Below are 24,613 nucleotides of genomic sequence, written 5' to 3' on the forward strand. Positions count from 1 at the left end.
GCTTGTCTGCGTGGATATTTTGGTGTGTGTCTCTGTTAGTGTGTGTCTGGGTATGTTAGTGGCTGCCTGGGTACCTTAGTGTGTGTGTGTGTGTGTGTGTGTGTGTGTGTTTGGTTGTGTTGGTTTGATTCTCTGAGTGTGATGCATGCATGTCTGAGTGTGTATGTTAGTGTGTGTGAATATGTGTTAGTGTTGAGTGTTTGTGTGTGTTAGCGCTGAGTGTGTGTTAGTGCCGAGTGTCTAGTTGTGTTGGTGTAAGTGTCTGGATGTGTATGTTAGTGCCAAGTGTTTCATTGTGTTGGTGTGAGTCTGTGTGTTAAGTGTCTAGTTGTGTTGGTGTGTCTGTGTGCATGTGTTAGTGTCTGGATACGTGTGTCTGGTTGTGAGTTAGTGCCAAGTGTTTAGTTGTTTTGGTGTGTGTTAGTGCCGATTGTTGTCTTGGTGTGAGTCTCTGTGTTACTTGTTGTGTTGGTGTATCTGTGTGCGTGTGTTAGTGTCTGTATGTGTGTGTCTGTGTTAGTGCCGAGTGTCTAGTTGTGTTGGTGTGAGTGGATGTGTGTGTCAGGGTGTGTGTTAGTGTGACTGCCCCTCCCAATGTCAGCCTCTGGATCTGGCCCTGACACAGTCTGCACTCTGACATGATGTTTGGATTGTGTGGGTCTATCAGATAATTAATAAAACTAAGTAAGCATTTACTGCCCTGCATCGGTATTTGAAATCTATAAACTCATCCATGGGAATTGGTTACTCGGTTTCACGTCAGACATTCTACACTGGAGCACTTTACAGATGCTGGCCATGGGAAGTGAATGCGCCTCCTGTAGGAATGGCTGTACCCTCTGATTCCCTAAATAAATTGGTGATTCATGTCCATGAAGCAGTATACCTTTTGGTTACAATGGGTAGAATAATTACATTTTCTCTTAAATATCTTTCCATAGATTGTTGTTGAACCCCATCTAACAGACAAGGTTTAACCCTGACCGCAGGTGAGAGAGTAGGCTACCTGTGCTGATATGGGGGAATCCTGAACCTTCAGTTTATTATTAGATAATGATTAGGGTCTTTGGAAGCTGGAATGTGGGAAGCACCTGAATTAGAAGCAGTTTTACACATTTTCAGGACCAGAGCTTTAACTCCACTCCATACAACCAACTTTAAATGAAGCTGTAATTCCGTGCATTCTGCCCCATTCCTTGATGATTGTGTTTACCTGATGAAGGTCCAACACACTTAACATCTCTGAGAGCCGATCTATGTACCCAGCAATGTACACATTTTATACCAGCCATGGGGGTAACACTGCATCCGGAATATTCCATAGGCTGCTGGATGGTGACAGCAGCACCTGGGCACATCATTCACCATCAAACAAAATCTCATGTGAGACCAGACTGGCCGTATATATCATATAGCAAAGGAAAAGGGGGGTCAATCCGTTTGGGTCAAAATCATATAGAAGCAGTCCTGTCACTTCACCCAAAATGCATCATTAACGGGGCTTGGAAAGAACACCCCGCACTCCTGCCTTCTGTTACTACAGAGATCCCCTATACAATGTATACGGTTGGCACTAATTCCATTAAACGAATCATTTATATTTCACAACTATACGGGAACAAATCGGGTAAATAATAATATATGCTTGTTATTTAACGACTCTGGACACAATATTTCTATTATTTTAACTAAAGTAAAAAAAATAGACAACGAAATATTCGTTAAAGCTAAACAGGTAACTCTGAATGACGTATTATAAATATATATATTAATATATTTAATTATATTTATAAATATATATATATATTCTATATACAGATGTTTGGCTATATATTTATATAGAATATATAGAATGGATAGTGCGGGTTACCCTGGGGGTGGTGAGACCACGGATCTCCATTGAGCTGTAGAGGGGACTCCAGGAGCAGCAGCTTCATGATGGTCAGAAACACCTGGTGCCACTCTAGGAACCCGTGGGGGTGTGATCCACAGCGTCCCCCTCCCAGGTGAAGGCAAACCACGCCCACTTCTGTATTTACCTATGGCTTGAAAGACCTCAGGTGGCGACGCCCCTTCCGATCTGATTGGTTTGAGGGAGTGGCTACCCTGCGGACAGTGACGTCAGAGCGGCTCCTGCAGTGTGAATGAATCAACCTGCCTGAGTGTAAGCATCAGTCCGGTCGGGAAGTGCTGCAGCATCACCGACTAACCCGGGACAGCAGGAGCCAGGCCACAGCAGAGCCCCCCGCCTCACAGAGCCTGACAGCGCACTTATGGCTGAGCTGGAGGAGCTGGCTCTCCCTGGGCACTAATACTCAGCAGAAAAGCCTTTTTTATTTCACATTTTTTTTTGCAATATATATATAATTTTTCCCCAGCAGCGGCTCAGTAAAATGATGCAAAGCTCAGCACTCGCCACAGACGGTTCTGTCAAGGGGCTTCCAGAAATTCTTGGGCTGCCAATGCAACGTAAGGCATTTTATTCTTTCATTGATTTAATAATAAAGAAATGTGGCAGTATGGAGAGAGCCGGGATGGTGCAGGGAGGGAGATGCTCAGCACTGGGACTTGATGGGATGCGGATACAATCCATAGGGCTTCTGGGGTATATTACAGAAGGGGGCGAGGGGCAGATACCTAATCACCCCTGCCCTGCTGGTAGAAAGCTCGGGGTAGGTGCCCGCTCCCCTAAGCCCCTTATACTGATGGAGTTGGCCAAGATCTTAAAGTTTCACCTCTCACCTGATGCACAGATCGTCACTCCTAGGGTCCTCCTCAAACTTAGCTTAGCCTGTATCCTACCGGGGATTAACTAGTGAGCTTCACAACGGGTTTCATCTGGGATCAAATTATTATTACTATTGTTATTATAATTATTATTATTAGGAGTAGTATTAGTATTACTATTATTTTACATATTTTTGTAAAATCACCTTATACACCTTCAGTAGTACAGGTACCTGCTCTGAAACTTGAAGTTGATTATAGCTGCTTTTTTTGTTAAACACAGAATATTCTGCCACAAATTAATAAAGAAAATGGTCATTTAGAGAAGTAGAGATTTATGGCTGGGTTCTTGTAGTTTATCTCAATAGATCAGATTGTCAGAGAGTGGGTTATTACACCAAATATTGTTCTAAAACACTTGGACTTGAAGACTATCTGGACATTCCTGCATTACTGATCCAGTTATACATTATATACTCGCAATAAATATATTTTGCTGAAAATGTGTTGAGACTGACAGATAGATACACAATTTTGTGTGTACAGTTTTTGTGTTGTTTTTTGTTTTTCTTGATTTAGTAAAAAAATAATATTTTCTTGTTTTTTTTATGTAACAAGTTTCAAAGATAATGGAATTGACATAATGTCGCAGATACTACTATATGTAACTAAATGGCTATATCCTCATAGATGGGAAAAAATGAGATAAAAGCAGATGTAATAATACCCCAGATTTGTGGACTGAACACGATGACATGTATCACTGTTTAGATCTCATTATTTTCTATTGCAGTCTCTGGGAGGATTGTGGCTACTTGCATGTAATTCAGCCCGGTATCCTTTTATTTTCCATTCTCTAATGATTGTGAACTGGAATTGTTATTGTTGTTGTTGTTGTTGTTTTTATTATTATTATTATTACTTCATACAAACGTTTTTTCTTTCAACGATTTTGAAAATTCTTTAAAAATACATTGCTGGTCCTAAAAATGACTTATTTATTCAGATATAATGTATACAATGTGTGTATATATATATATATATATATATATATATATATATATATATATATATATATATATAAACACTCAAAATTCCTAGCAAAATATATCGCTGGTCTTAAAAATACATTATTTTTTTCTGATGAAATGTATATACAGATGATTGATATAAACATAGAGAGAACGAGTTAAATCAGAACATTTGAGTGTTACTATGCCTATGTAAACTGTAAATGTTAAATCAGGAATGATTTTTAATGCAGAAATTATATTTAACCCTTTGAATGCTAGGCACGTGAGCCTTTCTTGTCTTTTTAAGGCACATCTGGAGCCCAAAGGATTAGTTTGTAAATTCGCCTCCAAGTGCCACGTTTTTACCAGATATTATTACTGGTATTATTATTCGTTATTTTCTAGCACCTCTGCTACTTTAATCAATTAACCCTTTGACCGTAATTGTAGATCTCTCCCATTTTATCTTGTGTAGTAATAGCATGGTGACCACTAAAAACAGGGCAATATTTTCCCTTCCCTGATCAGCCAGCTCTCCTTGAGAACTCAGTCAGAGGGAGATGATGATGTGCTCCTCTGTGCAAATGACTTTCTGGGACTTGTAATAATCATATTCTATTCTATTTCATTGGAAATTTACCCAGAGGTGAAGTGCAGGCAGCTGGACGCATACATCATATAGCCCTGCCTGATCTTTATCCAGCACATGCTTCTATTTAGTCTATTCACTTATACATTTTCATTAAGTATATGTACTTAACTTGTTTCCTCCTTTATTTGATATAAAATATATAATAAAATATAATAGCCACAGTTGTTTATTTACTTCCGTTTATCTCAAAATTTATAATTTTACATGTCTTCATTTTTTTCTTTACTTTATAACAACTATATCTTGGATAGATCCCCAATAGCAACCTGAGGGGCCCCTGCACTTTACTGGAGATTATACTTGTTTGGAGCTTGTGCTGGGAACCAATAACATGTTTGTTACACATTAATATTATTTTGCGTCATAGACATTGATGACACAACTGTGTGTACTTCTAAATATATATTATATATCCAAGCTATTTATTTTTAATACATATGGTACGAATGATGCCCTTACAAAAAAAATTACTGCAGTTTTTCTGAAGTAATACTGCAGTTTTTTGGACATGAAAAAACTGCAATACTGCACTTTTACTGCATTTGTACTTCACTGTACTGCAGTTATTTTTGTACGGAGGTACAAATGCAATAAAGCTGCAGTCCTTTGAAGTACAACTGTAGGTTTGCAATATAAAAAAAAGTGCAGTAAATGTGCAGTAATACTGCAGTAAAAGTGCAGTATTGCAGTTTTTTCATGTCCAAAAAACTGCAGTATTACTTCAGAAACGTCTTGCATTAGTTGGTCGGACAGAAAGCTGTCCCGAGGTCATGGGAGTAGTTCAGCAAACGCCGCAGATCTCCCTTGTGGCCGTGGCTTTGCTTTTTTTTTATGACAATGAGTAAGTTGTCCCAAACCTGCAACAACGTGGCTGCACAGCACGCCTCGCTTAATGATGTATCACATATCTAGGAAGAAATATCACACAAAACCACAAATTACTCTACTAAGCCGGCCTTAAACCTGTTATTAGCAGAGACTCCGCTGAGTAGCAGAATCTTTTTTTATTCCCCAACGTTCTTCCATTTCTAATCGTTTTGCAATCTTTAAATTCAGCCGATGACAGTCCAACCTCACCTATATGTTGCCGGATTAACCCCTTCAGGACCGGGTTTTTGTTACTAAGGTTGCGCTAAAAGCCAGAAGCCGTTTTTGTGTTTTTGCTATGTCTTTCTTCAACTGGAATTTCTCTCTTATGAATTAGTGCACCCAAACAAATCATATATTGGGTTTTTTTCAGCACAAGTAGGACTTTCATTTGAAACCATATTAAGCTGGGTAGTACATTGTTTTGTTTGAAATAAACGTCAAAAGGTGGGGGGGATGAAAAAAAACATTTTTTTTAACAGTTTTGTATACATACAAATTGTACACACATTGAACCAATCGGAAAAATGTATCCAAAATATATTCATTAAGTTGTCCTGATTTGGAAACCACCCAATATGGCCAGGATTTTCATCTATTTTGACCAGTATAGGCAAATATTGCAAGGCATGCATCACGTTTTTAAAATGTAATTCTTTTCAAATTTGGCACGGTAGGCTAATAACTGCAAAAGTTGTCACAGATACTGATTATCCCCCCAAAATTATATGTTCACCAGCATCCCGCGGTTCCAACAAGGCCTCACATGCCTGGTTCATGCATTTTTTGAGGAAGCTATGAGGGCAAAACTGGCACATGCGCATTCTAGTTTTCAAATTTGGAATTTTCAGAAATTGGTTGACTGGGCCCATATCCCATTTGGGACGTTTTGGAAGCCCGCAGGGGTGATCTAGTATCCTATCGCAGTAGGACAAAGGAGCAGGAGAGCTGCTAATTCAGAGCCAGGTCCATGTCGGAGCCACGCTTTTTCCCAGAAGAGTCCAAGAACCTCGTAACACTTGCAAGCAGGAGGTGCCCACGGTTAGAGGAAGGGCCAAGCTTCTTCTCCACACGTGAAGCTCTCACCTTCCCACATGGATGTATTCACTAACGGGTGTGTTTTGTAAGGTCGAAACGTTGCCCTTGTTGCTGAATTAAATACACGTCACGTTACTACTATTTGTGATAGTTATTAGCCTGGTCACAGGGCTGGTGTCACAGCGGTCTCTCAGTAGGACAGTCTTAGTGTGGTAACAGGGGTTGTGTCATTGTGGATATACCCCAGCAGTCTATTAATGTGGTCACAGGGCTGGTGTATTTACCCCAGCGGTCTATTAGCCTGGGCAGAGGGCTGGTGTCACGGTGTATTTACCCCAGCAGTCTATTAGCCTGGGCACAGGGCTGGTGTCATGGTGTATTTACCCCAGCAGTCTATTAGTCTGGGCACAGGGCTGGTGTCATGGTGTATTTACCCCAGCAGTCTATTAGCCTGGGCACAGGGCTGGTGTATTTACCCCAGCGGTCTATTAGCCTGGGCAGAGGGCTGGTGTCACGGTGTATTTACCCCAGCAGTCTATTAGCCTGGGCACAGGGCTGGTGTCATGGTGTATTTACCCCAGCAGTCTATTAGCCTGGGCACAGGGCTGGTGTATTTACCCCAGCGGTCTACTAGCCTGGGCACAGGGCTGGTGTCATGGTGTATTTACCCCAGCAGTCTATTAGCCTGGGCACAGGGCTGGTGTATTTACCCCAGCAGTCTATTAGCCTGGGCACAGGGCTGGTGTCATGGTGTATTTACCCCAGCAGTCTATTAGCCTGGGCACAGGGCTGGTGTCATGGTGTATTTACCCCAGCAGTCTATTGGCCTGGGCACAGGGCTGGTGTATTTACCCCAGCGGTCTCTCAGTAGGACAGTCTAGCGGTGTTGTCACAGGAGCGATGATGATGTCACAATGTAGGGACGCCAAGCGGTGCTTCGTTTACCGTTTTGGGTTCACAGTCTGTTTCTTCCTCGCAGTGTTTACAGGGCGGATCTCAGACTCTTCACCCCCGGTGATTTCTTCCCGGCCCGGTGTCCTGAATGATGCCGGGCCCGGGATGCTGGAGCGTGTCCGTAGCGGCAGTGTTCATTCTCGCGGTCGCGGTGTCCCAGGTTCGGGGCGGTCTCTATTCCCCGGATGAGCCATTGGTGTCCCTGGCCGGGGCGACCCGTTCTCTCCTGCTCGGGTCCAACAGCTCCTGGCTCGCCGAGTTTTATGCTTCCTGGTGCGGACACTGCGCGGCGTTCAGACCGACCTGGAGTGCGCTGGCTCGGGATGTGCAAGGTGAGCAGCCGGCCGTGGAAATGATCCTCCATATACCTATGACCCTTTGACCTTTTTCCCCAAACAATTAGTGTATATTTTCTAAAAGGTACCTGTGTTTATTTTTCATAGATTGGAGACCGGCAGTATACCTGGCTGTACTAGACTGTGCAGAGGAGTCAAACAGGGATACCTGTAACGAATTTGGGGTTACTGGGTACCCCACAGTTCAGGTAATGTTCTATAACGTGGCGGTTCATTTTTGTTCTGTCCTTTCATTATATACAGCTGTTCGTTTGTTTCTCAGTATTCTTTATTTTCACTGTGCCTCCCTATACGTTCTTTTGAGAACCATGCTCTGTCCCGCCTGCTTGCCTGTCCCGTCTGTCTGTCCCATCCCCTCTGTCTGCCTGCCCCATCCCGTCTGTCTGTCTGTCTGTCTGTCCGTCCCGTCTGTCCCTCGACATTCTTACACAATCTGTGCAAATCAGTAAATGTCTTGTTTATTTTTCCAGTTCTTTAAAGCGTTTGCAGGAAGTCCTTCGGAGGGTGTACGAGTTCCAGGTATGGTAACTAAATCCTTTCCCCAGTTATTTTCTGAATGTCTGTGCAATCTTGCTTTGTTTATCTTATGGGGGAAAAAAATGTCTTTCATTATATCCTTTTCCTCTGGATTGCTACCAAGTCTGTCTCCGTGTCTAATACTCTTTTGTTGTTTGTCGCTCTACTTTATATGATCTGTTTATTATAGGAATTAGTTGAAATAGTCACGGTTAATCTACCAAAAATACATATTGTTTCAGTAAAAGAAGCAAGTTTTTAGGCACATCCCAAATTTTTGAGTTCAAGTGAATCGGCAGTTTCCCTGAAGGAGCTCTGTACCCGATCCGTACATACAGATGGTGTGGAGCATACAGGGCGGCCTAAATGGCTTTACAAATCAAAGAGAAATGAATTGGGAATATGTCCGAACCGGCCCCTATTCATGCTATTATCATAAAGCTTCACATGCAAATGGATTGCTGTCCTGAAGAATACCTGATCAGGATTTAGCACCACTTGGTGATCTCCCAAAAGGGGATGTATCCAGCAAATTTACAGCCTTTTACCCCCTTGATTTACGAGGTGTCACACACTTATTTAGCATTCTGCTGTATAGATAGTTTTGATTCACGTTGTTACCCTGCTTAGGTGACAAAATCCCTTCATTAAATTTCCTTCGAGAAAACCTTTGCAGAGTGCTGTAGGTTTCAAAACACCCTTTTTTCATATGTGCCCATTTTTGAGACACCTTACACTACTTGTACATTAGATTTAATTTATATATATATATATATATATATATATATATATATATATAATGTGTGTGTGGAAAAAATGCTGTAAAGAAAGAGCTTGTAAAAATGTGCGTTAATATGGGAGCACCGCAGCATCTCTTTAGAACAATACTGCTCTAAGCAACCTGAGACTTCTCTGTATTTGTTTCTCTTTCTATTAATCCCCTTATTTCTTGGCATGGCTGTTGGTTTTTTCTGTTACCTTGTTTTTCGTGATGGTAAACGCGGGTAAAGTGTACTAACGATTGTACGGTCAGACTGCGTACCTCGTTTCACTGAATCCAGTTTGTTTCATGTCCACTCTCCTCAGCTTCGTCTGTACAAGAAATCAGACAGCACATCATCGATAGACTGGAAGAGCAGAAGGAGTCCCCACCACCAGCATGTCCTCCTTTGGAACCAATCAGGTAATGTAAGGATAGGTTACACTGTAACTATAACTGTTTCCAAGTCAGGAGAGAGCGTTTAATATGTCTCTCCGCCTGCCACTGTGCAACCGTCTGGTACTTGTGGTTAATCAGAAACCCTAAATCGGACAAGTGTTGTGTTCTCTAAACATGTGGTGCGGACCTTCGATGAATGCAATGTGTGATTGAGTGATCTCTTTCAGCGCCCCCGAGTTGGAGCAGTTCTTCGCAAACAACAATGAGACTTATCTGGCTGTGATATTTGAGGATGCCAAGATGTACATGGGTAGAGAGGTAAGGAATATATATCTATATATATCTCTATAACCGAAATGTCTCATACTTCTCAAGCCTTTAAAGAGCCTTCAGTAACTTTTTCTACTAATCTCCATAATTTAGAGATGTCAAATGTTTATGGATGATGCTCTAAAGATTAAAGCTAGTGAAAAGATTTCATAACATGAAACCTCAAGCTATATTAGTATTTTTGAAACACCTTGTCTACTCTGGACAATTATTAACACGGAAACAATTGGAGCTGTTCAGGTAGAACAAGAGCTCTACTCTTTTATTGTTATTATATTACGGTGTATGGGTGTCATTCTGTTAGTAGGAAATTAATATTGGTGAATGGTTGCAGATTGAAATTGACACTGAAAGTAAAAAAAAAAAGAAATTACTTGCAAATAAATGATTACAGTCCACGTTTTTTTTACAATTATGTGCCACATTTCTGCATTAGACTCTTTATTAATGGCTGCATGATATGGACATGCCCCGAAGCTGTAATTCCCTAACTAGAAGACAAATCTATCGTTTTTCGGTAGTCTGGGGATGTAGCTAAACACATAAATATGCAAGAGTGCATGAAAAAATAAACTATATTCTCTGCTTTCAAAATAATATTTATTTTTATATGGTCACTTTGGGTTCAACATGCCAAATTTACCAAAAAGATTTAGAAAAAGTGGTATATGCTTTTAAATGATTGTACTTTATTGACAAAAATAACGGCATATAACAAAATTCAAAAATCAGAAAGCGTAGCCTAATTTCTAGAAGAATACTCCTTCTTGGGTTAAACAAAGTAAAAGTAAAGATATTTGCGCAGGGAAGGGTAGTGTGTACATTCCGCTGAGAACCTGCCTTTGCTATATGCATGCTCCTGTTCAGAGCCGGCCTTAAGTGTTCTGACGCCCTGTGCGGACTACTCCTCTGGCGCCCTCCCTCTGCCCCTTCTCACTGCCTCCTCCCCTGTCCCTTCTCACTCCCCCCCCCCCCTGCCCCTTCTCACTGCCCCCCCTCACTGCCCCCTCCCTCTGCCCCTTCTCCCTATCCTTACTTACCTCGTTGCCGGAGTCCTACAGTGGAAGCGGGAGGCGTCCGTCTTCCCGATCTGCCGCGGTGCGCGCTTCACAGCTGAGCGCTGGAAAAATTCCACGACGGAGTCACGGAGAGTGAGGGGCGCCGAGCGGTCGCTGAAAACTTCACGAGCAACCGCTCGGCGCCCCTGCCCGGGACTTAAATTGAAACATCGTTTTTTTTGTTTGTTTTAACTTTATTTAACATCCTCCATGTTAAATAAAGTTAAAACTACTTTATTTAATATGGATGATGTTAAATAAAGTTAAAAAAAAACAAACAAAACAAAACAAAAAAACGATGCTTTAATTTAAGTCCCGGGCAGGCGCCCCTGTTGCCATGGCGCCCTGTGGGGCCACACAAGTCGCACACTCCTAAGGCCGGCCCTGCTCCTGTTCATGACCCATATTTATATTTGTTCACTATGCTTTCATACTAGCAGCGGTATAGGTTAATATTGACTGTAGATCCTATGATCCTAAGCCAGCCGCAGACGGTGCGGATCTCAAACAGCTGTAGAGCGTTTGGCTGGCAGTGAATCACAGAGCCCGTAGCTGGGGTTGATGTAAAGTACTGTTGGGTTTAATACGCTAACCTCCTGGGTGCATGCTAATTGAAACCACGCGAGAACCCATTGATCTACGAGCAGCTTGTTTCCAGCTAATGTTTATTGAAAGGAATTGTTGCTGAGTCTGAGCTCCCCGATCTGTCATTACAGGTGGCTCTGGATATGGTTCAGTACGAAGGTGTCTCGGTACGCAGGGTAGTTAAAGACCAAACTGACTTGGTGGAGAAGTTCAACGTATCTTCATTCCCCGCTGGTTTTTTGATTTCTAAGAACGGATCTACCAGCAGAATTAACCTGTGAGTATTCTCCTGCCTTGGTTGTTTTTTTTCCTCTTATCTCTGTTTTAAGTAGTTTGTTCTTGACCTTTTCTGTGTCTCTCTGTTAGTGGGGAAGAGACTCGCTCGGCGTATACCAAATTCCTGCGTTCACTACCCGGAGTGCAGAGGGGAAAACACGCTCTCATCGGATGGTCGGAGACATCTCTCGTAGCTACTGAATCACCGAAGAGACAGGCCGACAGGTAAAGGAAATCCTCTTTATCTCACTTAGGTCCTCTGTCTAGTATTTCTTATCTAATACCTGCTTTACCTGTTGTTCTTGTAACCCCCAGCATATTTTTTTAATATTTTCATGCTCTGTGTACTAAGCATTCATTTTTTCTGAATGCCGACCTGAACCGCCATATTCTGGAGTTTTCCAGGATACTTATATCTTTTCCATACTTTTTTTCTAGCGCCAAGGTGTACATGGCAGATCTTGAGTCGGCTCTTCACTATTCCTTGAGGGTGGAGGTTGCTCGATTCGCGACCTTGGATGGGGAGCGACTTAAGGCTCTCTCCAATTTCATCAATGTGCTGAGAAAGGTAAGTGGATGTTGTTTAAACATTAAACATGTTGCTCAATTGCTAATGGAATTAGCAGGTCAATGCATATTAAAACAGCAAGATTTCCCCAAGAGTTTCACGATGCATTACAATGCCCGTTCTTGCAGGAGAAATTGCCTGTGGTTGGTCTGTCTGGATGCAAACCATAGTTTAGTGAATACGTCCTTCTGCGTTTTAGAAGCTGCGGGATATTTTGCTCAGGGCTGTTTGGTTATCCTGTAGACCTTTAGAGGGTTGACATGGTTCTAGGTGGAGCGGTTAGATAAGTGTATTGATTTAAGGTGTGTGTTTTTCAGAGTATGTACTTTGGTGTATCGCACAGTATTTAATTATTCTAGAAATCTGGGTTCTGAAAAAGCGTTTCCCTATAATTTCTTGCTTTCATTTTAAGAAATGTTCATAAAATTGCTTTGTTAAAAACCCTTTGTTGACTCTAAAATCGCACCTCTCCTCAAATGAATCGTATACCAGCATTTATATAAATTAAAAACATATATATTCCAAAAGCTAACATCTAACCCTTTGCTTGTTGGTGAATTCCGTATCTTACCGTAAGGAATTGTTTTCTCGAGTACGTGTTTTGCTGAACGTGGCACCTACGCTGGTAAAAATGACACCGTCTTACGAAGTACACTTCACTTCATAGCAATGTTTAGGATAACCCGGTCTAAGTATGTTTAAATGTGTCAAGCAAGTTTTAAATTCCTGTATCCTGCGATGAGGGCGCATCTTTCAATGGGTAAACCGAGTGACTGATGTGGATCCCTGGTATTAGCCGCAGCCATGAGAATTTCTTGTAATGGCCACCGGAGGGCAGTGTTTTACTGTATGTTCTCAAAAACATTTTTCTTCCCCAAAAATACACAATTTCTGATATGAGACGCAATCTGGGGAAAACACATTGTATCGCATGCCTGCAACTGGATTAAAGATTGGAAACCCAACATAAAAAACTTTACACATCAGCCTTCAAGCAATGCAGAGTGCCATGGTGCTTTATACCTAGTAAAGAATAATGAGATAGTTAGATGAGAATTGTTTTGTGATGTGCTGCAATCCCTTTTACCGTTGTGCAGTGTTGCATTTGCCAAAGTTTTTCTCTCTTGGGTTGTGGTGGGTAGCTGGAAGACTCGATGAAAAAAGATTATTGCCCTTATGAGAAGTCAATGAACGCGCCTGAAAACGCTAGATGTCGTGTTTTTGTTTAGAAATGTTTTAGTGGTATGTGGAACAAAGTTCTGGGGCGATAGTGTACACTTCTTCCTCTCAACACCGATCACCTAATGTGTGACTCACAATACACACAACACTTGTTTGACGAGATATTAAGGTAAAGAAAGGCTTTGGTGGAGTTGTTTCCCTGGCTTTCTGTAACTATATACTCCCTGTTTGTTATGAGACGTTATGTTTTATGAATTTTCTTTTTTCCAGTACTTCCCTGCCCGTCCGTATCTGCGTACATTACTGAATTCTGCTAATTCCTGGCTGCGCGCCCGCGCTAAAACCAAAGTCTCATACAAGGATTTTGAGGATGTTCTCAACAACAAAAATCAGGTAAGAACCCCAAATTCTTCTGACCTGTAATTTACATTGAGCTATAATAATTTTCTAGCCACTTACAAATGTTTCTCCATCCCAAGGCCCAGAAAGCTGTTCTGTCATCGGATGTGCGCTATGTTGGATGTCAGGGTTCCAAGCCCCAATTCCGTGGCTTTCCGTGTTCCCTCTGGACCCTTTTCCACGTTCTAACAGTCCAGGCATCTGAAGTAGCAACCCTGGGAAGAATTAGACCCGGTAAGTGCAGCCAGAACACCTTCTCATAGCATTCTTAATCCAGTTTATTCATACATATTTTACAGATAACACATTTTTTTTGTTACCCCTAAAATATTTTTTGGGTCACTCACCTTTCAAGGAACCTGAACGTGAGAATGTATAACGCGGTTAGATGTCCCATCACCATATATTTTATGTATTTCATAAACGGGACACAATTTTTTTTAGAGAAAAATAACCCTTTCCTATTGAAATCTACAGTTTTTTACTTTTTTATGTTTTTTTTATACAGTGTGTTATGCATTCATATCTGAATAATTGCATTTTAGTTGCTTGTCCAAAGCTAAATTCCTGGGAGATTTTTTTATCCCAATATAATTGCTGGAACCAAATATATTTCTCAAAGATATGTCTTCTGTTTTGGAGACAAAGTCATAGAATGCCACATTTAGAGGATCGGTTAGGGTTGTTATGTTAGAAAATGTTTAGGTAACAGGGTGGTGAAGAAGTGTAATGTGGACGTTAATACATTGGGAGTATTTAAAGCGTGCGTGGGATAGGGATGAGGCAATCGTGAACATAAGTCCAAAAACCTAATGTGTTCCTCTCTGCTGTAAAATTCTACATTTCTTTATAAATGTTCATAAAAAGAGCATTTCAGGGAAGGTTTAATGTCCCGGACAGCCTCACCAAAGGAGAATGTATATTAATGTACTTTAAAATGTAAAAAATTGACCTTAAAGAGAAGCTGCAGCAAGAAAGTTTCTACACATTCTTATGGGGGTCTTGTTGGACCGCCAATTCTGATATTCACCAAGCCAGAACTGGAGCTGACTGGCGGTAAATAAATCATGTGTCGGGGGATATGTTCAGCCAAACACGTGTCCTCAATGGCAAATAGCTGGGATGGGCAAAGGGAGACTTCTCAGTTCTATGAACAGGTCAAAAGTTTCTGATCAGTAAATCTATCCGTCTTCTGTCGGACTCGTTCTTCGAGGATCATTTGTTTATGCCGCCGTTCCGATTCCACTCAAAGCGCATTATTGCGCTGCGGATCCTTAACGTTTATTGAACCGCTCCGTTTTGCCCTGCTCGGTGATCGATGTACATTAAGTATTCCTTTAAAACCTCCAATGTGATTTAACGCAGACGTAAAAATCAAAAGAAAACGATCAACTTTAAAAAGGATTTCGGGTTTAAGTGGCTGCTACCAGCCGTAAAGTATTTAGACAAAAATATAATCCTAAAACGGACAACCTATTCCAGAACAATTTTCTATGCTTAATGCCATTAAAAAGGATCTTTTTAAATGAAATGATGTAATTATCTTCTGGCTTAGTAGAATGAATTGCATTTGATTACATATATTACCCCGATTTCTTTACCTAATGCAAACCATTATAATTACATTGCTGCTGACTCTCTTATTCATAGTCTGCTAATACTGGTAACACGTTTTATATGGAAGAATAAAGGAAGGAAAACGGCATGCCGTATTTTTTTGGAATATATAAAAATATTTCAATTGGATATTAGATTAGGAAAGAATATATATATATATATATATATATATATATATTTTTTTTTTTTTATGGAAAGTCTTATATGATGTGAGGATTAATATACATTGCAGAGTAAGCAGTAAGCAGAGTCCGGTTATCTTATTGTATTGGCTTTAATTTTAAGACAGCAGCTGTCGTCCACACGTCTTGCAAGTTACTTTGCTGGCAAATGTATAGGTAAAAAAAGTTAGTTGTATCAAGGCTTTAGCTATATGTGTTTGTCAGTAGGCACCCACAATCCCCTCTGCAGTGTAAGCAGTTGCCGGCGTTATATACTTTTGATAGATCAGAGAGAATTGTGGCTAAAAGCTGATCGTCATCCTAAAACTTTAGACGAGCTTGATCTATACATTTGCTAGGAGTTCAATTAGCAGAGAGTACAGATTCATTTAAATGTGTTGCTTGCAGTGGATCACGAGTGGCTTCATTGTTTCTAGAACATTTTCATTACTTTTTAAAATGTCAAGGAATCGCTATGATTTTTAAAATGTGGCCCAATTGGAATCAGGCTGCACATCTGCCCTAAAAGTCTTGTGCTTAGATTTGGCGGGTAGGAGACAGCTCCGCTTTAATTGTTCGATCATTTTAAATATTTGACATTTTATTTAAAGACTCAGTTGCAGTTTTTGGTTAGCTTGATTTCGTGGATTCCTATATTCTTAGTACACCATTTCACTGCCAGTGGCTGCGTAAGAATATAGTAATTGGAATGTGATTCATGTATCGCCTCTCATGCGTTTTTCTTCTGTGTTTGCAGATCCCAGTGAGGTCCTGTTAGCGATGCGTGGCTACGTCCAGCATTTCTTCGGCTGCAGAGAATGCGCCCAGCATTTTGAACGTATGGCCCAAGAGTCCATGCGCAACGTCCGCTCTTTGGATGAAGCCATCGTGTGGCTGTGGGAAAGACACAACCGTGTGAATAAGAGATTGGCAGGTGAGGGAGAACGCGCTCTGTTTCACATCCCGATTGCTGTTCCATATCCAGTGGGATTAAGAATTTAGCAGTTCTTTACGTGAAACCTTCTTTTTTTCAGTGGTGTTGCTTAAAGCTTGCTTGTCTAATTTCCCAAATCTTACACTTTATAGTTCAGGACACCAAATAAACATATAAACAGATTCCAGATGAGTTAGAAACCCATATTTCATGTATACACTGGATCTGGAACATTAAGCAATTTAAGTTTTTTCCCTTTTACACCCAGAGTTATTTTATTCTTGTTATAGAAAAATTTTAAAAACTTTTTTAACGCTCATAATTTTTTGTATAATTTATTTTTACATTGTGGTATTCTCATATATATCACTAATAGAAAAATCACAGTTTTTTTGGACCCTTAAATAGCTTTTTGGGGGAAAATGTCCTTCTTCGCCGTTAAAGGACAAGTTATTGATACCATTTTATTTTTCTTTGAAAATTATTTGTTATTATAGCACCACCTACTGACCCCTGACCATTATGACCACAAAAGGCCTATCTACGTTAACTTATTACTGCATCTGTAGAACTATTCAAATAATTTATGGGGTTTATATTTTTTTTTTATTCTGTCATTCGTTGATGACTTTTAAATGGTCTTAAATAACAACATTTTTCTAATTAGCAGTTATAAAAGTTTATACATTTCTATAATTATACTTGTATTTCATTGAGGACAAATAAGAACCACTGGACTTGTTGATGGCAAAATTCTAGTAACCTTTATTTAACTTCTCAACCCTTTCTGGTTGTTATCAAGCATCGACTCCATCTAAAACTGAAGCCTATATATATATAACATTTTTATATTATTGTGTCTTTGGATCGATGCTTGAAACAGAGTTATAATAAACAATTACTTTGTTGTAATGCGGTAACAAGAGTTTTAGAAATGCTTGGCTTGCTAAATAATATGTTGTGTTTGCTTGTGACTGCTCACCCATCTCTATCTGTTTCAAAGGTGCACAGAGTGAAGATCCAGCCTTTCCGAAGGTTCAGTGGCCTACTGCAGCGCTTTGCCCGCTCTGCCAGTCCAAAGCAGATATGTCCTGGAACCTCCCCAGCGTTCTAGATTTCCTGAAAGCTCATTTTGGCAAAAAAAATCTAGCAGATGAGTATCTGGAAGATGAGGAAGTGCTGCTGGAAAAACAGAAAAAGGCACACAATGCAACCCAAAAAAGGGATAAGAGAGATGTTACGGATGAGGAGAAGAAGTCTGAAATAATCCAGAACCGTGATGACACCGAGAACACACGTGATGATCCGAGAGAAGATGACGATGAAGAAAAGAGCGATGCATATGACAAAAACTCATATGGACCTAATATGTTTCTAAGCAGATCTCTTAAGGACTCCAGCCTGCACAAGGGAAACCATGCTCTACATCCAAAAACCCTTGTAGAACCTCGTGATGCAGAGTTCGATGAAGCTGCTGTGAGAGATCGGTCACTAAAGAGAGGAGTAGACGCCAATTACCTTATTGGTGTGGTGGTGGAGCGTGGGGAGGTGAATAGGAAAGGCCGTTGGGTGAAGATGCTGGAGGTTGGCTTCTCTCGTTTGGACATCAGCCTGTGCGTGGTTCTCTATTTCCTTTCCAGCATGTGTCTCCTTGCCATGTACCTTTACATGAGTCTCAAGACACGCTGCCCCCGACAACGGTGCTCATATCTGCAAGTGTGAAGTGGACTTTCTCCAACCAGAACAATACAATCTGTTCTGTATTTTGCAGAGAGAACAGTTACATGTTTTTAAAGTGCCTTTAAACCCATTGGATTTCTATGCTATCATGGGTTGTCCATCCTAGGCCCAAATAGATGTTTTACTAGTTGTGTCAGCTTAACTGATACCTTAAAGTTTAATAAATAGTTGTTAAGTTGTTTCTGTGTTTTTATTATTCGTGGTTTGCGTCGTTATTGACATACGTATGAATTTGTTTGAATAACTGGTTCTTAAGGTTAAACTTTGACAACTGAATTTTGTTGATCAATTTTTTTATTCCCTTGACATTTTTCTCATAATTTGATCCACATAGCATACACAAAGCCTTATATGCATAAGTAGTTTTACAGAAAATAGTATTTGTGCTTACAGGGCTACATGCAAAGGACCCAAGGAATGCAGAGCCGTAACAATGGTGTTTGATGGTCTTTTGATCTATGCATGTGCTTGAAATCTGCTAACACAATGCATAAATTCCAAGTACTGTTTCATTGCATAAATAAATGCTTTTGTAAAGATGTCCAAGAGAATGCCTTGGGCACATACTGTATTTGCCAAGTCAGATTACGGTATATATTTAAACATGGGTGTGGGTGGACTACCAATAATTAGATCAATTATACAAGCCTAGTCTGGCCCGTGGAATATCATTTACTGTCTGTGTATTTCATTTTATTATTCATTAAACATTTTTGCCGTGTCAGGTTTAAAAAGAGTTTGATGATTTTCAGGCAGATGTAAAAATTACGGAATTGACCCTTTCAGTGCCAGGCAAATGAGCAGCACTTTGCAGTGCAGTGAAAAGTGACCCACTTTCTGTGTTTATCAGATTTAGCGATGGATCTGGTAACCCGCATTGTAAGTGTATGTTGGGTCATCTGCATTCGGAAGTTATAATGCTTAATTAAAAATAAGTTTTGGTTGCCAGTATGTGATTTTGCATGCACCAACTTATTAGCTATGTCACTTTATCCACTTAGACTGAATATTGAGCCTATATGGGCAGTTAGCTTACCACTGGTGAGCCAGTAATACACATATAATGCAGCTTTGTATATAATTATAGATGTTTTACCTTTATTATGTCTCTACCCTTTCATCAACTTAAATTGTGGACAGCTACACTATCCCTCTCTCCTTTGTCATCGGTATCGGTCTCTGATCCGTACATGTCCTTCGGTGCCCTTAACTAGGATAGTGTCCCTTTTTGCCGCTGTAGCAATCTGTGCTAGTTACGGTGGCTTCCTTTATGTCACTGCGCCAGCTGTCTGTACTAGTCATATCTCTGGCCCTCGTAATCTGCTTGCTGGGGGAGCGGGCTGTTTACTCACATTGGGGACCCCATCTGTTAAATCCTCATGTAACCAGTTGGATGGTATTAGAGAACGAGCTATCCTGGGTAATCCTACTCTTGCTCTGCTGTGGATACACAGGGATAACCTAGCGGCTGCTAATCAACTCTATTAGGAGGCAGGAGCTCAATCTGATTTGCCGTTCTGCATGCTGATTTTATTCTAGAAAAGAGAAAAGCACTGACTGAAAACGAGCTTGTGTTTAATGGTTGCAATGATGGGTTGCAAACCCTACCTAAACTTCTCCAGTGTTTAAAAGGTTAAGCCAGTTATGCTCTTCTTTGTTTTTTTTTTGCTGACAGCTCTTAATATGTAAAAGAAAAAGCTTCGTATCATAGTGCATGCTCGGCATGGTGCGGGTGTTCTGTAGTGTGCTTTTTGTCACCCTCCTGGTTCTGTGCTCTTCTGGCCCTGAGTATAATTCTGTTAATGGATGGGGGGGAGTTCCTTCTCTCCCAGACAAGCCATGAGTGGCTGTTTCATATAAAGAAATCAAGACACAGTAAGCTGTTGGTTTGAGGAATCATGTTGAACTGCATAACTGCATCCAGGTCAGAGGTTGGAACAGGAAACAGGAAGTACAAGACAATGCAATATTACCATAAACAAACAGTCACAGTATTTGCATAATAACTCCATAACATCTCCCCTTTTTTGCATTCAATACAGAATTTGCAAGCAATTAACCGAAAACAGATCCTGAACAGTCTAAAACATAACATACTGTGTTACTGGTAGATACACTACAGATTGAGTCTATCTGGTGGTCTTGAAACTCGACCGCTACGCAGGGCCACACGGATTTTGCCTGGGGGAAGCTGTTCAGCTCCAAAAGGCGTTGATAAGGGGCTGCCATTGTTCCTGGCTGGTGTGTTTGGCACAGAAGAACATACTGGTACATGCGGCTGCATTATGTCATCCTCGTATCCTTCTGATATGACAGCAGTATTGTCTCTGCCTTGCTTACGTGATCCAGTAGGACTAGGGGCATTGAGCGCCTCGGTAGGGTCCCGTGCAGGATGTTCATAGGTTTGTTCGGTGAGTTGTTCAGCCACTCGCAGGTCAATTACTTTGTTGTAATGCGGTAACAAGAGTTTTAGAAATGCTTGGCTTGCTAAATAATATGTTGTGTTTGCTTGTGACTGCTCACCCATCTCTATCTGTTTCAAAGGTGCACAGAGTGAAGATCCAGCCTTTCCGAAGGTTCAGTGGCCTACTGCAGCGCTTTGCCCGCTCTGCCAGTCCAAAGCAGATATGTCCTGGAACCTTCCAGCGTTCTAGATTTCCTGAAAGCTCATTTTGGCAAAAAAAATCTAGCAGATGATTATGTGGAAGATGAGGAAGTGCTGCTGGAAAAACAGAAAAAGGCGCACAATGCAACCCAAAAAAGGGATAAGAGAGATGTTACAGATGAGGAGAAGTAGTCTGAAATAATCCAGAACCGTGATGACACCGAGAACACACTTGATGATCCGAGAGAAGATGACGATGAAGAAAAGAGCAATGCGTATGACAAAAAAACCAGAGGACCATCCGCATCAGAGGCCCAGTATAATAAAGATGAAGCATGTGAGCCATTTGCAAGTAGAAGAGGAAATTCGAGATCTAGACTCATACGGACCTAATATGTTTCCAAGCAGATCTCTTCAGGACTCCAGCCTGCACAAGGGAAACCATGCTCTACATCCAAAAACCCTTGTAGAACCTCGTGATGCAGAGTTCGATGAAGCTGCTGTGAGAGATCGGTTACTAAAGAGAGGAGTAGACGCCAATTACCTTATTGGTGTGGTGGTGGAGCGTGGGGAGGTGAATTGGAAAGGCCGTTGGGTGAAGATGCTGGAGGTTGGCTTCTCTCGTTTGGACATCAGCCTGTGCGTGGTTCTCTATTTCCTTTCCAGCATGTGTCTACTTGCCATGTACCTTTACATGAGTCTCAGGACACGCTGCCCCCGACAACGGTGCTCATATCTGCAAGTGTGAAGTGGACTTTCTCCAACCAGAACAATACAATCTGTTCTGTATTTTGCAGAGAGAACTGTTACATGTTTTTAAAGTGCCTTTAAACCCATTGAATTTCTATGCTAACATGGGTTGTCCATCCTAGGCCCAAAGAGATGTTTTACTAGTTGTGTCAGGTCAACTGATACCTTAAAGTTTAATAAATAGTTGTTAAGTTGTTTCTGTGTTTTTATTATTCGTGGTTTGCGTCGTTATTGACATACGTATGAATTTGTTTGAATAACTGGTTCTTAAGGTTAAACTTTGACAACTGAATTTCGTTGATCAATTTTTTTATTCCCTTGACCGATTTCTCATAATTTGATCCACATAGCATACATAATATAGGGACAAATCCTTATATGCATAAGTAGTTTTACAGAAAATAGTATTTGTGCTTACAGGGCTACATGCAAAGGACCCAAGGAATGCAGAGCCGTAACAATGGTGTTTGATGGTCTTTTGATCTATGCACGTGCTTGAAATCTGCTAACACAATGCATAAATTCCAAGTACTGTTTCATTGCATAAATAAATGATTTTGTAAAGATGTCCAAGAGAATGCCTTGGGTACATACTGTATTTGCCAAGTCAGATTACGGTATATATTTAAACATGGGTGTGGGTGGACTACCAATAATTAGATCAATTATACAAGCTGTCTTTAATTTCATTATTCATTAAGCATTTTTGCCGTGTCAGGTTTAACCCCTTAACGTCCATTGCCGGGTCAGGCACGTCATGCAAAACGGTCACTTAACGACCTATGACGTGCCTGACACGTCATCAGACTTAAACAAGCTTAGAAAGTGATCAACGATGTCGAGGCATTCAGCAACACCGAGATCGGCATGATGGGCCATGTCTGGCCCCTCCCCGGGGCGTCAACAGCCGCCATACATTGTATGGCGGCGGACGCCCGTTTTAAAAGCGTTTAGGAGGCGATCAACGATCACCTCCTAAACTTCAATGGTGTCGCTGGAATGCCTCGATCAGGAGGCATCCAGCGACACCAAACACTTACCTCTTGATGGACTGTGACCGCTCCGGAGAGCGGTCACAGCCGCAGCTGCACGCAGTCTTCACCATCCGCAAGATGGCGGCGGCCCGGGAAAAAAAATAATAAAGGTTTAAAAGTTGGCTAGACGGTCTCCAGACCCTCTAGAGAACTCTGGCTCCACTTGCAGGTTGAATACAGGTACTGCATTCAACCATACAAGTCAATGGAGCCCAGCTTTCTAATCACTATGTGATTAGTAAAATATTAAAAAAATAAATAAAAAAATAAAAAAAAAAAAGGAAAAAAAGAAAAAGCTTAAAAAAAACATGGTTACATTTAAAAATTATTATGCTTTAGAGGAACTATCCAGTTCCAGCAAAATGTAAAAAAAAAAAGTCCAAAAAGAGTAAAATAAATAAAATAAAAAAATAAAGTTTATTATTATGCGCAAGTGCTAAAATTAGCGCTGTATCTTCACAAAAATCCTGACGTGGAAAAATTTAAATAAAAGCATTTCAAATACCCAAGGGGTGTCTACTTTAAAAAAATGAATGGTTTGATGGGGTAAATTGGAGTGGCCGGGCTCAAAGATAGGGCATAGGCACAGACTGACCGAAATGGGGGGGAAAAAAAGCGCACTTCCAAAATGTGGCATTTTAACCTCAAACACCAGACAAACCCATACATGTGGGGTATGACTGAACTCGGGAGATGTTCCTGAACACATATTAGGGTGTTGTTTGATAGTGACGTATACCTGGAGCTATAAATTTATACCCAAAGTACAATTTGTGTGAAAAAAATACAAAAAAAAAATACTACCACAAAGTGTGGCAAAGGCTGGTGGTAGAATCTGATGCATGGAAAGGGTTAAATACTACCATTTTAAGTACCTTGGGGTGTCTAGTTTTTAAAAATATATGGTTTTATGAGGTACATTGTAGTGGCCGGGCTCAAAGATAGGGCATAGGCACAGACTGACCAAAATAGGGGAAAAAAAGCGCACTTCCCAAATGTGGCCTTTTAACCCCAAACAGAAGTCAAACCCATGCATGGGTGGTATCACTGTACTCGAGAGATGTTATTGAACACATATTAGGGTGTTGTTTGATAGTGACGTATACCTGGAGCTATAACTGTATACCCAAAGTACAATTTGTGTAAAAAAAATACCAAAAAAATACTAACACTAAGTGTGGCAAAGGCTGGTGGTAGAATCTCATAAATGGAAAGGGTTAAAATACTAGCATTTGAAATACCTTGGGGTGTCTAGTTTTCAAAGATATATGATTTGATGGGGTAAATTGCATTGGCCGGCTTCAAAGATACCCGAAATGGCACATGGGGGGAGGAATTACCAGATTTGGAAAAAATGGTTTTGAAATAGCAAAACGCTACCTGTACTTAATGCTCCATAACGTGCAGAAAAAAGCAAAAAAACATAAAAACATTGGGTATTTCTAAACTCAGGACAAATAGTAGAATATATTTAGTAGGTTTTTTCATTAGCTTTTTTGGATGAGTAAAAGATTTTTGGGGTAAAAGTCAGAAAATGTGTTTTTTTTTTTACATTTTTCATCATATTTTATTATTTTTTTTATGGGAAATTAGATAATATGATTAAAACAATGGTATCTGAAGAAAGCCCTTCTTGTCCTGAAAAAAACAACATATAATTTGTGTGGGTTCACTAAATGAGTGAAGAGAAAATTACATCTAAACACGAACACCGCAAAAGTGTTAAAACAGCCTCGGTCCCAATGGTACAAAAGGTAAAACACAGCCTGGTCCTTAAGGGGTTAAAAAGAGTTTGATGATTTTCAGGCAGATGTAAACATTACGGAATTGACCCTTTCAGTGCCAGGCAAATGAGCAGCACTTTGCAGTGCAGTGGAAAGTGACCCACTTTCTGTGTTTATCAGATTTAGCGATGGATCTGGTAACCCGCATTGTAAGTGTATGTTGGGTCATCTGCATTCGGAAGTCATAATGCTTAATTAAAAATAAGTTTTGGTTGCCAGTATGTGATTTTGCATGCACCAACTTATTAGCTATGTCACTTTATCCACTTAGACTGAATATTGAGCCTATATGGGCAGTTAGATTACCA

The 24,613-nt window shown here is 40.6% G+C and overlaps 2 protein-coding genes across 2 annotated transcripts; both read left to right on the forward strand.

Moving 5' to 3' along the window:
• Window positions 1–7,342: 7,342 nt before the first annotated feature.
• Window positions 7,343–18,114, forward strand: LOC128500943 (sulfhydryl oxidase 1-like). The gene is made up of 12 exons (XM_053470317.1): window positions 7,343–7,583; window positions 7,695–7,795; window positions 8,078–8,126; window positions 9,210–9,306; window positions 9,510–9,600; window positions 11,387–11,532; window positions 11,622–11,756; window positions 11,970–12,099; window positions 13,552–13,674; window positions 13,761–13,914; window positions 16,216–16,392; window positions 17,396–18,114. Exons 1-12 carry the CDS (start codon window positions 7,343–7,345, stop codon window positions 18,112–18,114), a joined length of 2,163 nt encoding a protein of 720 aa, XP_053326292.1.
• A 2,837-nt stretch (window positions 18,115–20,951) lies between these two features.
• On the forward strand, window positions 20,952–21,683 carry LOC128500944 (sulfhydryl oxidase 1-like). Its single transcript, XM_053470318.1, has one exon. The coding sequence runs from the start codon at window positions 20,952–20,954 to the stop codon at window positions 21,483–21,485; it is 534 nt and encodes a 177-aa protein (XP_053326293.1). The 3' UTR covers window positions 21,486–21,683.
• The last annotated feature ends 2,930 nt before the right edge of the window (window positions 21,684–24,613 follow it).

The sequence above is a fragment of the Spea bombifrons genome, chromosome 6 (genome assembly GCF_027358695.1).
Source record: "Spea bombifrons isolate aSpeBom1 chromosome 6, aSpeBom1.2.pri, whole genome shotgun sequence".
NCBI classification, from domain to species: domain Eukaryota; kingdom Metazoa; phylum Chordata; class Amphibia; order Anura; family Pelobatidae; genus Spea; species Spea bombifrons.

Coding starts and splice junctions, on each gene's coding strand:
- LOC128500943 (XM_053470317.1), top strand. CDS start 7,343: ATGCCGGGCCCGGGATGCTGGAGCGTGTCCGTAGCGGCAGTGTTCATT. Junction 7,584..7,694: donor GCTGGCTCGGGATGTGCAAG/GTGAGCAGCCGG, acceptor TATTTTTCATAG/ATTGGAGACCGGCAGTATAC. Junction 16,393..17,395: donor TGTGAATAAGAGATTGGCAG/GTGAGGGAGAAC, acceptor TCTGTTTCAAAG/GTGCACAGAGTGAAGATCCA.
- LOC128500944 (XM_053470318.1), top strand. CDS start 20,952: ATGACACCGAGAACACACTTGATGATCCGAGAGAAGATGACGATGAAG.